Source organism: Gavia stellata, chromosome 16, assembly GCF_030936135.1.
Source record: "Gavia stellata isolate bGavSte3 chromosome 16, bGavSte3.hap2, whole genome shotgun sequence".
Lineage (NCBI taxonomy): Eukaryota > Metazoa > Chordata > Aves > Gaviiformes > Gaviidae > Gavia > Gavia stellata.
The window spans coordinates 6,721,473-6,736,358 of NC_082609.1; the positions used below are offsets into that span (position 1 = coordinate 6,721,473).

General features: G+C 53.8%; 1 protein-coding gene across 1 annotated transcript in view; it reads right to left on the reverse strand.

Moving 5' to 3' along the window:
* Positions 1 to 14,886, reverse strand: part of FLT4 (fms related receptor tyrosine kinase 4) — a 56,947-nt gene that overhangs the window by 25,199 nt on the left and 16,862 nt on the right. Inside the window, exons 2-3 of the mRNA XM_059825133.1 lie at positions 9,381 to 9,477; positions 2,685 to 2,959 (exon numbers count right to left, since the gene is read on the reverse strand). Coding sequence (XP_059681116.1) covers positions 2,685 to 2,959; positions 9,381 to 9,477 — 372 coding nt within the window. The remainder of the gene's footprint in view (positions 1 to 2,684; positions 2,960 to 9,380; positions 9,478 to 14,886) is intronic.

The following is a 14,886-nucleotide window of genomic DNA, read 5'->3' on the forward strand; positions in this document are numbered from 1 at the left end:
ACTCTTTATTCACCTGGATTGCAGCTAAACCATTGATTTCAAGGGACTGTAGCATAAGGACATCTGTTTGTCCAACCTTAGACTCTTTCCCTCTGCTACCCAACCCCTAAAGCTGCCCGTCTAAAATGACAAGTCAAAGATGAATTTGGTAATGATCCCCATTTGGGGATCCTGCGGTTCAAATCACATTGAGCCCAACCCAATCCAACCAGTGCTCCCATTGTTAAGTGCATAAGGGAGTTCCTTTAATTTTTGATCTCTAAAGCTGTGATAGTCATGCAGTGATAATCATGCTGCAAAGACCTACTCTGGGTGAAGCGCTTTTTTCTACAGCTTAGGTGAAACAAGCCATGCACAGGAAATGTGTTGGTCAGCTCTTACAAAAATAGGATTGCCCAGAGAATTCTTATCTTTATTTCCTGGAGTTTTGTGCTGCCACAGGATCGCTGTCTTCTGAAATCACAGATTTGATTCTGAGTGTGAACATGTTCCTCATTCCCCTCCCAAGCCCTGGGCACGTGAGAGGGAGGAGGCGCATGACTGACAGAGGTAAGAGACTATGAGGTCCCCTCCAAGCTCAGATGACAGCCAAGAACTAACTAACTGATTTACTGGGCTGGTCCTGCTGCCAATGAGCTTGTGATTCATGCACTAACTCCCCTCTCTGACCACATCACATATTTTCTGTAAGGCTGTCTTAATGGGTCGGATGGGAACAATTTAGCATCTTCTTCATTAATATATGCTAAGCCTTATGAGATGGGGGCTGTACATATCCTATTCCGCCCTGATGAGGCATTCTGTATGTTTACGGCACTATCTGTAGCTGTAATAAAATACACACCTAACCGGACACATGGGACATGAGACATATGTGTGGAGGGTTCATTTGAGAACTGAGCTGCAGGTAAAATACAGAAGAACCCATTTTTCCAGCCAAGCACAGATATTTTGTTCCTGGCAATTCCACCAAGCTCTTAACATGAAAAATGAGGTTGATGGATAAATCTGTGGTCTGATCATGCTGTCTCCAAACATCCCCGACACTTACATCAGCCCTTCCAAGCTCTCGAGGGACAGTTTCACATTGCAGCCCAGTTCAGCAGGAACAGGCAGCGCTTTATCTGGATGTTCTGCAATGGCTACGGTTACCGTATGCCTGGGTTTTCCTGACATGTCCCTTCTCCTGCCTGAAAGCCTGTCCTGTCTGGAAAGGCGGATTCTGAGGTTTCCTGGATGTTTGATAGCCATAACAGGGCACAGCCTGATCGGAATGAGTATGAACATGTGCTGTGTAGCCATGTGCACAGCAACACTGCAAGGTGTTGGCTCGATCTGTTGCACACACGCTGTCCACAGACATTGTGAGTCCCATGGGCCCTGACAGTATGGGATTTATTGCCCCTAAGCTACACCGCACATGCACACTTGCTGCTCTCTGGTAAACAGGAGAGTCATTACTGAGCTGCAGATGAGGCCGGAGGTGAGAGGAGGTGGACAAGGGGGCAAAGGAAGTGCCATTTGCTGGATCACACAGAAAAATCAGGCTCTTGCAAATGCATTCCCTGCATACAAGCCTTTTAGGTTGTACTAATTTTCAGCTTTCACTGTAAGAAGCTCTCTGCCTCCATCCTGATACAACACTCTATAGAGTGTCTGAACACCTCTGTCCAATATGTCTGGGATCCAGGGAAGCTCTGTCCTGTTCTAGGATGGGCAGCAGAGCCCGTGGGAAGAGGAAGCAATTGCCCAAACAGACCCTAGTTCCTCTCCAGCAGCTGCCCAGCTTTTCTGATTTGCCCCTGCATTTTTCTCTGCATAGTTGCAGAGGCAAATTTGGCTTTGCCTTCGGACTTCTGAAAAATGCATCTTGTATGTCATGACCTGCCTGGCTTGTGACAACTGCACCAACTAATAAATGGGGGCGGAAAGAGAAATAGCTCAGCCAACTGTTTCCAGGGGACAGCACTCGTTTATCTTGCTGGAGTGTGCTGCAAGCAGTGGGGGAGACGGTGGCGGAGGAGCCCCTGGGGCATGGAGAAGCTGAGTATTGGCCCCACAGCCACTTGCTGAGATGAGGTCCTAGCTCCAAGCCTGGTGGACAGCCTTCCTCCTCCAAAACAAGTCTTATAACCCTGCCTGCGCGGGCAGCCCCTGCGCTGACAGTGTGGAGAGGAGCATCTGGGTCTGCCACGGTGGAGCGGCTCCAAGGGCCATCCAGCCTGGGGACAGGAGGAGGCTGCACATGGCATGTTTGTACCACTCCTCCTCTCCCTCTCTCAGTCTCAGCTTTACGAAACGTTATCATCCCTAGCCGCTACCATCTCGGAGAGCCCCCAGCTGCCCAGAAGCTAACTCTTGTGCTTTTTTTAGCAGTGGAGTGTCTCTGAGGCCCGGCTCTCACTCCTTAAATTCCTGCATTCCAGCCCAGCTGGAGAGATGCCCCCGGGCTGGGACGTAATTGAATCCCAGGCGCTGCCGCCATCCCCCAGAAGTGGACCGGTATTGGTTCCCTCCAAGTGCAGGGAGCCAGTCCTTGGCCCCCTCCCTGAGCCTACAGCAACCACGATCCGCCCTGGGAGGCCGGGGGCACGGGCTTTTTAATCTTTCTGATATTATGCTGCTGCATAGGCTGCCCCTGAGCTCCCCTAGCCTGAAGGCGCACATTGCTGGATGGCTCTTACCTCTCACAAACACGTAGGTGCTGACTGCTGTGGTGCCCTCGATTTTGGCATCAATGTACTTGTAATAGCAGCGGTAATAACCCGTGTCGTTCGCCCGGGTCTCCGTCAGCACCAGGACTTTGCAGTACGGCTTCGTGCCGGTCCCCTCGCAGTCTTCTTCTCGAATTGCCCGGCTGCTGCTGGGGGCTGCTGAGGCCAGGAACTCCGTTTCCTTCTCCTTCCCAGCAGGGTCCACCTTGCCTCCAGGCCACGACCACTCCAAGGGGTGTTGGCCTCTAGACACGGGCAAAGAGGAGAGTTAGACTTGGGCCAAGCAGGGGGAATGCGGTGGGGGTTTAACCGCCCTGTGTGGCTCTGCGCACATCTGCAGGTGGCCCAGCCAGCCACCGCTCTCGGGCTGCGGCATGAAGGAACGGCTATCCTCCAAGGAGAAAAACAGGCTCGAGGAGATGGCAAGCAGCTTTACTAATCACCGGGCAAGCACAGGCTCATTCCCTTCCCCAGGCCACCTCTCCATGCTAGGCTGTAAGGTATCAGCCCACTCACGAGGAGGTCTCCCCCTCCCATGACTTTGTCCTACTGGTATTGATGCCAGGACAGGGAGTCACATAGGGCCCTGAGGGAAGGGCTCCATTATTCTCTATTCCTTCTCATTATTAAAAGGGTCCAGAGCTATTAAGAAAACACATGGATGTGTTGAGTTTCCTTGGCTCAGTGCAGCTGCTGGCTGGGGCTCGTGGTGTGATGAATGGAGTGGGAAGGAGAATGAGGGAAGGAGAGCAGATTGGAAAGACAACGAGAAAGAGAAAAGCAGGAGGGAGTCAGGGATAAAAGACAGCAAGGAGAAAACAAGGGGAGGCTCAGCTGACCACCTTCTGTCCAGCTGCCAGCTTTTTCCTTCCCTGCTGCTGCGGGAGAGGGTTCCTTGCTCTGCACAGCACCCTGCAGCCCCTCCGACCCCCCAAGCCCCCGGCTGCTGCCCCTTCCAGCCTCTGCAGAGACACTGAGCTACAGGCATCCCTCCAAGGGCACGACCATAGAGCCTGTTCAGCAGTGGCCCAAAGACAAATGGAAAAGTCCAGGAACTGCAAGAAATCCCCAGACAGAGTGTGCAAGTGTGTATTTATATATAGCCGAGGATCTCCAGAGCGGGAGGCTTGCATATGCACATGTACGCACACGCATGCGCCACCATAGCTTGCTATAACTGCACTTGTTTACTACAAACAAAACAAGCTTTTATTCCATGTTTCCTTCTGTGAAATCAGAGCCCCTTTCAGAGGAAGGCCTAGTCCCCACTTGAAAGTTTGCCAGTGTAGCTGAAAGTCACTTAAGAATGTGCAAAAAAAAGAAATGGGAAAAAAGAAGACATCGTGAGAGACAGCTGTGGGGGTAAAAACGGCCTTTTGTCAGCACCGTTTGCTCTATTAGGGGAAACTGGGTTCATCTATTATGCAAGTTGGGAATAGGCATGTTGGCACACGCAGCTCCTCTGCCAGGGCAGCTCTGCGGGCAGATGCTTTTAAGCGCAGCCAGACCACGACCGTCACCAATAGCTGGATCCAGACAGCAAGGGACAGCGAGGAGGAAGCGAGATAAGGTGCCATCGGAGGGCACAATGGCTCAGACGCAATGAGGACAGGATTTCTGTCCAAGCGTGGGGGAAAGACCTGCCCCTTTGTGTTTGTCTTCAGCAGCTGATTTATCTTCCTGCAGACTTTGCTCTCTTCCAGCTCCCGCTGCCTAGCTCACCACGGACAAGTTCGGAAACAGTATGCTGCATTCTCCCCGTGTCACCAGGCACAAGGGCTCTGGAGGCAGTGATGTGCCTTTGGGGACAGCCACGCAGCTCCTCTGACCCAGCTCAAACTTCTGCACTCACTAAAAATGCCATCAGTGCCTGAGGCAGGACTGGAAGTACCACTCCAGCAGCTTGTGTCCATGAATCACAGGCAGGCTTTTCCAAAGTATCAGAGTCTCACAAACATTTCAATAAAAATAAGACTCTTAAATTTTGGGTTTTTCCCATCCTATGCATGCACAGGGAAAATAATAGCAAATCTGATCACCAAACCAGTAACACTCAGCAGCCTCTGCCATGCCCATTGCTCTGCTGCACTGGGCATAGACCGTGAGGATGGCCCCCCTCTCAACCCAGAGCCAAGAGCTTCAGACCCCAACTGTGCAAAGGAGCCCCAAAGCCCTTTGCGTTTGCTCAGGCATTTTTGGCGCTCCACGTGGAACAGGGTAATTGTACAAGTTTCCAGTGTTTCTGCTTTCTGTTTGTTTACCCACTGGGATTTTCACGCATTATCAGATCCACTTGTTTTATTAACCATCAAGGCCAGCACCAGCTGAGTGACGCGTATTTATATAAACACGGATGGGCCAGTACAAACAGACCTGCCGACCAGCCTGCGGGCAGCTCTAAACTAAGGCATTCCTTGCATCATGTGCTGCTTGACCAGATTCAGTGGGGACACAGAAGGTACAGGCATTAGTCTGAGTCCAAGTTAGTGTCACTGGTGTGTTAAGAGGACCAGAAGAAGGCAGGGATGAGGGCAGGCCAGGCTCACTTGGGTTTATTTCTGAATCTACCCTCTTCTGCATTTGGGGAAAGATCCAGGCAGCAGTTTTGGATGGTTCCCCCCCTCCTATCTGTCACCTTCGAAGATGTGTTCCCAAGTTGTTTTCTCTCAGCTCTGTGATAATGTGCCTCCGGGCGATGGAGTCTGCTGATGCCAGCTGGAAACAGATGCACTTTAGGCTTCTCCACAGCTGTTTTCCTAAATCTTTTCAGGACAGATGCTCTTCAAGGGAGACGTTGCAATTGGCACCAGTTTTCTTCAATCTTCTTTGAAGCTCCCGAGCATGGTATGATGAGCAAAGCTGGCTGTGGCTTTGTGGCTTAGCTGGGATAAGACAGATCCCTCCTCAGCACCACAGAGGATGCTCACAGCAGCCACACGCGTGTAGGAAAGAGCAGCAGGTGTTGTGTGTCCCCAGACACTGTCCTGGAGCAGCCACGGCAGGGCATTGCCTTATCCTCGGGCTCCTTCAGCCCTGCCACAGCACTCATTTCCTCCACGGGAGACAAGAGGGCTCCGGGTCAAATACTTCCTCTCTGCCAGAGTAGGGTTTGTGCATCCGCCAGCATCTGCGAGTCAGCTCTATTAACAAGTCACTGGGCAGCAAAGGACAACCTTGCCCTGGTTTTTTTTTCTAAATACCATGGCTGGGTGATTCTCCCTCTCCACCTGAGTGCCCAGCACCTGCAGGATGGGATGGGATGGGATGGGATGGGATGGCTAGGACCAAGTCGATCCCTCTGGAGGTTTCTGCTGTTGTGCAGCTGGCTCCTGTGGGCTCTGCTCCAATATTCATGAGCCGGAACAGCACAAGCTCTCTGCTTTCCCCCAGTGCAGGCTGCCGAGGGCATGAATGCAGAGATTCACAGTATTCTTTCCTTTCTTCTTGGGACAGAAGCTAATAAAAGATGCACTGTCCACATGGGCATCAGCCCCTTTGCCCTGCTCTGCCACATGCTTAGATCAAAACATCACCAGTGCTCTCAGCCAGCGCTGGCATGATCTATATTTTGGGGAATGCTCCTACACTGGTCCCTTGCTCTGTCTGGACCTCTCAAGGGTGCATTGCGCTGGGTGACAGGGGCGAACGTGCCTGTATGTTTTGCAAAAGCAGAGCCCCAGCACCTGGTGGCTCCTTGCGGGTGTGCTGTGGTTTTGGGTCTCTGTTAAGCATGCCCAGCTCCAGAGGCATCGCTTATCCCATGGCCTGGCACAGACTCTGGTCAGCGATGAGGCTAGGCAGGCTGCAGAGCAGGAGGGCGGCTGCAGAGCTGTGGCTGTGTGAGATCCAGGCTGCTGCAAGGGAGCCTGAGAGCGTGGTCAGCTGTGGGACTCTCACGCTTGGTGGGTGAAGCTTGAAAGGTCTCCAGGGAGTCTCATGCGGCGGGTTTTGAGCTCAGCTTTCTGCTGCAGCACTGCTTCAGGCAGGCCCGTACTCCTGGCTCCAGGGCAGCTCAAAGAGCAGCCAGAGGACATTGTTCTCAAGAGAAGACCAGGGTCAAACTGAAGCCACCTCCAACATGATGCTCAGCAGGGAATCACTGGATCCTGGATTTGATTTCGTATTTGTTTCTGCCCTACCCTGCCCCACCACCCTCTTCTATGCCTGTTCTCTTGGTGGTCTGGATGTTTTTCCCTTCAGCTCCCATTAACACAAGCCAGGTCTTCCCAGGGTGGGCCATGGTCCAGAGAAGAGGTTGGAGAAGCAGCTGGGTGTAATTAGAGATCCAGGGACCAGGAAAGATTTACTTTTCATTCAAATGAAGTAATAGTGTCCCACAGTCAAAATCTTCTCCTCAAGACATTAGACAAACAGGCTTGAGAGCTCAGAGGGAGAATGGGAACCTCTGGGCCATGCAGGAGATGCTGAGACTTGTCTACCTGCGGATGGTGTGAAGGACACTGCACAAGCCCAGAGGAGCACCTCTAGGGTAGCAGGATGCAGAGGCGGCGGGGCAGCCGTGGAGCATGTGGGCAGAGGTTGCATGGGTTTTAGTACTGTTTGCAGATGGTCCTGCTGCTCTTCTGCTGGCCAGTTCAGTCCTGCACAGCACCTGCGAGCCAGGGGTTGGGATGTTCCTTATCCCAGCTGTGTCCATGCCAGCACGCTGTATGGATACCACCTAGTTAGCCTGAAAGATGAGCCTTGGCACTGCAGCAGGAAACGGGGAGCTTGCTGCCACTTGGAGAGGCTCTGTAGCTTGTACAATGCTCACTGCAAGGGCAGGCCATGGAGATTCTGCACTGGAAATAAGATTTTTTTCCACTTCATGTGATTTTCCTTTATACAAATTGATACCTAACAAGTGCACAAGGAAAGGGCAATCTTGCTCTTCCCAGTCCAGGAGGGTTACCCAAAAAGAAAGGCTTTCTGCTTCGTGGTGCTAAACAGGTATGTCTTCATGCTTGACTGCAGAAGACACTTTCTTTAACCACACCTCTAACTTCAGTATATCCTTTAGCCTTGGCTCAACGTGCAAGCAATACAGGGCTGTCTCTGCCCATCTCAATTACCCATCAGCTCCCCTGCCTTAAGCCATTGCAAGAACACAGGTCTGTTCCATCGTGTGCAGCGTGCTCAGGCACCCTGCTCTATGGCCATCGCCCAGGGAAGTGGCGGCATGGGACCAGTCTTGCAGCAGCCGGCCCCGGATGCAAGGCTATGGCTGCAGCGCTGCCGATGCAGAGTCCTCAGGGTGCCCGCGTGGGACTCGCTGTGGGCACCGGTGGTGCACATCTCTCCCATGCTCTTGAAACCACTTTCTGTGTCCCTCCCTGGGCTGCTGCAGAGAAAGGTCTAGCCTGATTATAAGCTCATTTGGAATAATCTCACTGAATCTGTCCTCTTCCAAGGTTTCAACAGAGAGTGTCAGGTCCTGCATCCCTCTGCGGAGAGAACTGCCATGGCAGAGCACTGGAGTCCCCAGAATCCTCCCTCTTCCTCTATGCCCCCCACAGCAGCTATAAGACTGACCACAGTCCTCCAACTCACATGTTTCCTTCAACCTAGCACACACCATGGCTTCTCAGGTCACCATATGAACAAGCCCACAACCACTTAGCTTCCCAGACCGAGTGAAATCAGTTCAGCATGGCCATTGACAATCTCTCCTCTGTGCCTCTCCCCGGCTATGAACTGATTCACAAAGTAAAAGCAACGCCATCTGTTCCAGGAAAAGTTAAATATGTTTGTGACAAGACACGAACACAATGCCAGCCAAGTGTTTGCAGTAATTGCTCCATGGTTATATATAACACAGAGAAACACCCATTTGAGGCCCACGCTGAATTTATACCCCCATTGGGCCCTAGCACTCAGAGCCCAAGCATGGATCTGCTTTCAGATGCTGAAGGGAAACTCCAGCTTTGTCAGGAAAACCGACCTTGGTCAATTCTCCCACTTGGTTTTTGGTTTTTTTTTTTCCCCTTTCCAAGATAGCGGGTAGTGCTGAGAATATGTACAGCCAAGTATGCCGGCATGGGACAAATCAGTTCAGGCACATCACCTTCTCAGAGCCACAGTCTCCCAAATAACCAGAGATTCTCCAGCTCCTCTCACAGAATTATTCACCTGGCCTGGCCAGGGCTTCTCTTCACCCCTATGTGTACGAGGCAGAGCATTAAATCCCAGCTTCCTAGAAAAGCTGGAAGCCTCTCACAGCCACCACTAAGTCCAGCCTTGCCTTTTCTTACAGATATTTCTCAATGTCCCCCAAAATGACCTGCCAGATTTAGAAACCAGAACTACAACCCTCACAGCCCCTGATGAGGTGAGAATAAGCAACATCAGAGAAAGACAAGGAGAGTTAGGAAGGCCAGTTTCCCTAAAGAGCTTACAAGGAAGCTATCAGATCACACAAATGTTTCTCTATCTTCCTTCTGCCTGCAAGACTACAGCAGAGGTTATCACCATCTCCTCCGACACCTCTTCATCTTCTTTTCAATTAATTAATTAGATGAGTTCCCACTTGGTGAATGTGGCAGATTTCTAGTCAGCCATGCTAATTTGCAGGTCTACTGCAGCCAAGGTGTCCCTGGTGGGCTCTCCTTGCCTGGTCCTCCAACACTTACCAGGTAAGAGCAGTCTAGGCAGAGCCATGCGCCTTACCTGCAGGTGATGGTCAGCGTATCCTTGGCGTTGATGACGTGTTCCTCCTCGGTGATGCTAAGAGTAGGGGGGGTCATAGAATAGCTGCTCACCAGATCTGTGGAGAGAAAGGAGAGAGAGGATGATGCAGACATCTGCTAGTCTGGACCCACTGCTGTGGGCAGCAGCTAGCTTGGCATCACGAGCCCGGAGAGGGGCAAAGTCTCGTGAAGGAAACATCTTGTAGGAGTCCACTCTTCAGCAACAGCTCTAGGGCTGGGGCCAGAGAGCCCCTGGGCTCAGACAGACAGACTGGCACAGAGGAGGGCCAGAAAAAGAATGGAAGACCAGAAATCAGGGAATCCAGGTGTGGCCAATTCCTGACCAGGTGACTGAGATTGAGCTCATTTGGACTACTGCTCTGAAATGATCTTATCTGATAGCTGGAGGGAGTCTGGCAGGAGATTTTTCTATGCGCATGTAGTTTGCTGTAATCAGGGGACAAAACCCCATCTGCCCAGATACCAAAAATGCAAAACTCTTGTGTTTGTACAGAGATGCTCTCAGGAGCCAGCAGGCATTTACTGAATGCCCTTCTCCTGCCTGGTACTCTTGGGTACAGGCAGTCACCCGAATAGGACCAAACCTTTGGGGATTCCAGCAGTCCCCTTCCCTGCACCACAGCCGGGCAGGCATTCCAGAAAGTGAAATTATCCAGGCTCAAGGATGGGCCGTTAAACACATTATCACGCACTACTTCTCCCAGCTTTTGTCTGGGAGAGTCCCACTTCTTGTGTGCTTGCATCTCCGGCATGCCAGACACACACCCTAAGTGAGCTCCTCGCGGACAAAACATCTCGAAGTACCGGTTACCCTCAGAGACGTACCCGTTGTTTTTCATTAGCACGGCGTTGCTGACTGTCATTACTTCATGATCTTTATCTTAAAACGCCAGCTTCTGGAGACGTGAGATAATTTAAAAGAAAAGTCTCGGTGACTGCAAAAACAAGCAAGCAAACTAACCAGAAATAGAAGAAAGAAAAAAAAAAAAAGTTGCGAAATGTGAAGCTGTGACTCAGGTAGATGCTAAATGCCAAGGAAGAAAAGAATGCAAAAATATGTTGCTAGCTTGATTTTCTACAGAAACGTGAGGTTTTCGCAACCGCATTCTGTGCATGTCTGTCTCCTTCCCTTGTAACATCCAACCCATGTATCAGAGAGGGAGAGGGCTCGAGGACGTGGTGTTTCCACGAGTTTCACAAGCAGCAGGAACGCCGTATGACGCCTCTCCTCCAAAACCCTGGCCTGAGGACTGCGGGCCTTAGAAGCCCCTTGGTAGAGCCACTCCATGAATGTTGGGAAGCCCCTAAACCTGCCCTGGGAGACTCCAAATGGCCACCAGCCCCTCTGACACCAGGCCTCTGAGGTGCGGTGTGAGGAGCCAGGCCGTGGGGAAGCCGGGGTGCCCAGGGTCCACCACCCCCCGGAGAGGCCGCCAAGGGGGATGCGGCGCTGGAGGGACGTGCCGAGCGGCACCGCTGGCACGGTGAGGCCAGGGCTGCCGGCCTTGTTCTCCCTGATTGTTCTCCACTTCCTTCCCGCCTGCGCGCGGCTCCGAGGTGGCCGTCCCCGCGGCTGCCCCCATGGCAACGGTGGGGCGCCGGCCATCTCCCCCCTGCTGCCATCTCCCCTCTTCCCTCACCCGCATGAGGCGGCGTCAGCCCAGGGGCCGCCCTGGTCCACCTCCGTCTGCGTGGGGGTCCCGCTCCCCATGGCCCATCCTACAGACGCCACTCTCTCAATGACAACAACAACAACGGCAGCAGCCATCGTTCGTCATTCAACACGCGGGTCGGGTTGGCGTCACCACGGCCCCTGGGACCGGGCGGCGCTTGGCCCCCGTGGAGGACACCCTGCCTTACGCCTCCGACCTCCCCTTCCCTGAGGGAGGGGACGTCAGATGACATGCACAAAAATGTGCCCTGGGGCTGTGAAAATAAATGAGCACATTTTTGGTAAAATCCCTTCAAGATGTAACGAGGTTTATTAAAAAAAAGGGCAGGGGGAGGAATCTGACCGCTAAGCTGCATTTCCTATTAATGCCGGACACGCTTATCCCAGTGCAAACACCACTCTCCAGATGGCCACAGCCTGCCAGTCCATCGCTCCGGCAAGCGGCCGGGGGTGCCCGCCGCCCCCACGGCGCTCAGCCCAAAACGTGAAAGATACGGCTCGCCATAGGGCTGGCTGGGGACCGCAGACCTTCTTATCCTGCTGGTGCCGCGGGCAGCGAGCAGAAAGCTAATCCCCAAAATCCTGGCATGGCAATCCCCAGGGCTGGCTGCGACAGGCGCTGAAGCGGGTCTCCAAACTGGGGTGGTCCCCCTTGCTTGAACCACTAAAAAGAGCAGTCCGGGGTGGTGGGAGCCTCTTGGCCGGTGCTGTACACTGCATCTGCCCCACCGCCAGACTCGGGGGGAGCAGGAGCGGCAGAAAGAACGCCCTGCCTCCCTTCACGTGCCGCCTGGTGACCTGTTAGCAAACAACGCTGGGGGGGTGGGGGGGAAGAAAGAAAAAGTATGATCTGTGCAGGTTGAGGCTGTGGGATTCCTGCAGATGCATCCTGTCCTCGGCCCTCCGCGAGTACAACAGGAAAAGGAACCACTGCTCCCTCCGAAAGCACCACGGTGCAGGGCTGGGGACGCTCCCGCTGCTGGCAGCCAGTGCAGGGCTGGCCTTCATGGCTGTCCAGCCTCCTCGCCGGCCCCGGACTGCTGGGAGCTTCGGGAACTCCCCGCATCAGGCACTGGCTCATGCTGGGGACCCACTACTCACCCCAACGCCCCACACTGGGGCTGGCATCTTGGGATGCCAATGCCCACAGCCACCTGTGGCATCCAGGACAGGCAAAGGGATGCACAGAGCCATTCCCAGCCTGCAAAAGCATCTTCAAGGCCATCAGCTTTCCCCCCAAAAGTTCTCCATCCCTCTCTGTGCTTGCCAGACGGATCCACCCCATTGCTGCCCTTGCCCTTTCCCTCCCTGGGGGAGCGTGTGCCCTGCTACGGCCCCCTCCTGTGTCTCGCTCTCCCCAGCACTGAACTTGGTGCTGGGTTTGGCCATTATATCTCTGCAAACCGACATACAGATGGTTTGTGTCTCCGTCAAATCCCAGGGTGCGAGGGAGATGTCTCCAGAGCATGGAGCGTCTCCTCTCCTCTGAGTCCCTCCTTCCCCACCTCCAACCCCAGCGATGCTTTATCTCCTCGGCCCTCCGAGCAGATCCCGCTCTCCTGTGCACACCAAATTGCGCCCTTGTGCGGGGAGAGCATTAATGTAATTAAAAAGGCATGCAGCAGCCCCGGCGAGCTTTGTTTTTTCAAGATGGTTTCCAACCAAGTCGGCAGTGGGATATTAAAATAAACAGAGGGCGATTGATGGGATGCGGGGAGAAGAAGCAGGATCCCACAGCCACTCACACCTTGTCTATTTTCAGAGAAGTGCGTTTCCCAGCAGTTTTTCTACACTTGATCTCTCAGCGCACAGCTCTGAAAGGGGCCAGGCTGCACTGAGGGCCTTCTCCTTATCACTGGCGGCTCCTTCATTTTCTCCAGCCCCCTCTGCCTCTCTCTGCACCCTGAAATCGCTGCTGCTCTCAGCACAGCGGCAGGGCTGCCCGCTGGGGTCCTGCATCCCAGGGCTCTCCCTGCCTGGTGGGGAAGCCACACGCGCCCTGGGAAGTGCTACCCACCCTAGGGTGTCTCGCAGAGACTGAGCAGCCCGCAGGCTCCAGCCTTGTGCCTAACCTCATCTCTCCACCCTTGAGCACGTTGCGGGAAAGCCTCACATGGGGCCTGGTTTTCCCTTGCGATGGCTGCAGATGGCTAAATCACTGCAGAGCAGCGTCTGTGCCAGAGGCAGCACTGTCGCCGTGAGCAATGGCTTTGGAAACCCGTGCAAAGGCTGCGCGTGGGTGAAGGTACAGGCATAGCATGGCATGGTATGGCATGACACAGCTCCTGCTCTCCGTCTGCTTCCATTCGCAGGAAGCCCTGCACCGGATCCTCCCTCCGAGCCCCTGCACACCACCTCAGCCCCTCTCCGCTTCCCCTTCCCTCCCTCTCTGCTGAGTCGGCCCCGCTGACTGATTAACGGGGCGCCATTCCGGAGAGGGATTTTGTTCACACTCTGTCCTTCTCGCTGACTTCCTTCCCCAGTGCTGGACTGGATCCCTCTGGCCACAGCCGCCGCGTGTCCCCAGCTAACCGTCACAGCTCATACTCCTGCCACCAAGCTTACTGCTTCGGGGTTTTGTGACCAGAGCTGCAAAATAACATGCACTGAGCAAAGCTGGTCCAGATGAGGCTGCATGCTCCTGCTTGTCTCCCTGCACCTTGCATACCTAGCCCAACCCAGCCTGCCCACCCCAGTGCTGTACTGGGGCAAAAGATAGGCTGGAAGGGAAAAAAAAGTGTCCTTTCCCCCAGCAAAGCTACCCTGACACTGCCACCACCCCATCTCTACTTTGCTGTATTCAGGCAAAAATTCCCAGTCAATGAACATCCCAACAATGCAAGGCAGGAATTCGAGTTTTGAACGCTTTCTACAAAAGGGATTTCTGGCAGATTTGTACCAGGTAGCCGAATCCCCAGACTGAGGCTCCAGGATGGAGCCCCTGAATTTACCCACATCCTGAGTCTGCAACACAAAGCATCACGGACGAGCCCTTCCGACTCGCTGGGCTCAGGCAGCTGCTCTGGCCTGTCCCTGGCTGGGGCTCAACAGCACTCTGAATGCCCTGGGATTGCTCAGGGCCCAGTCCCACCATATAGCCCGACGTTGCTCATCTTGCAAAGTGTCTCCCGTTTCCCTTGGGTTTTACACCCAGCCCGAACCTTTGGCTGCCCCGAGCTGTCCCTGCAGGCTGCAAAGCCAGTAGTGGGGCCCTTGCAAGCAGGGCAAGACATGCACTTAGACATGCAATCACGCACCATAGTTACTACGTGAGGAAAGACCTGCTCCTGGACAGCCAACGATAAAATCCCGGTACCTCACTGGCAACTGGGGAAACAGGGACTGAACGACCCTTTCTGATGCAGAAGAGCAGCAATAGCTGGCACTGGGGGAGAGGGCGGAGAAACTTTGCTCTGCCCTTTCTGTAGACCTGTCCTCCAGCTTTCCAGGCTGGGTTTGTCCGAATTAGCAGCATTTGCTGGTGAAACTGCACGTGTACCATTTCCCCTGGCCCCGCAGGAACTAACCCTAGCACCACAGGTGCCATCTTCCCCCTCTGCTCCAGTTACTTCTTCCCCACCTGCCCTGTGCCAGTATAACTGACTGCCCTGGTGCTGGACGACACTCGGCTGCCCACAGACACGCAGGAAGTCCACGTGCCGGAGGCAGAGCCGGGCCAACTTCCCACCTACAGGGCTGAAGTTCCCCCACGGAGCAACTCCTCCTCGTGCACGGGGCAAGCATCCAGCTGTGGGTTGGAGTGGCAAAGTGTGAGTGTCACGTCACGCAAGGA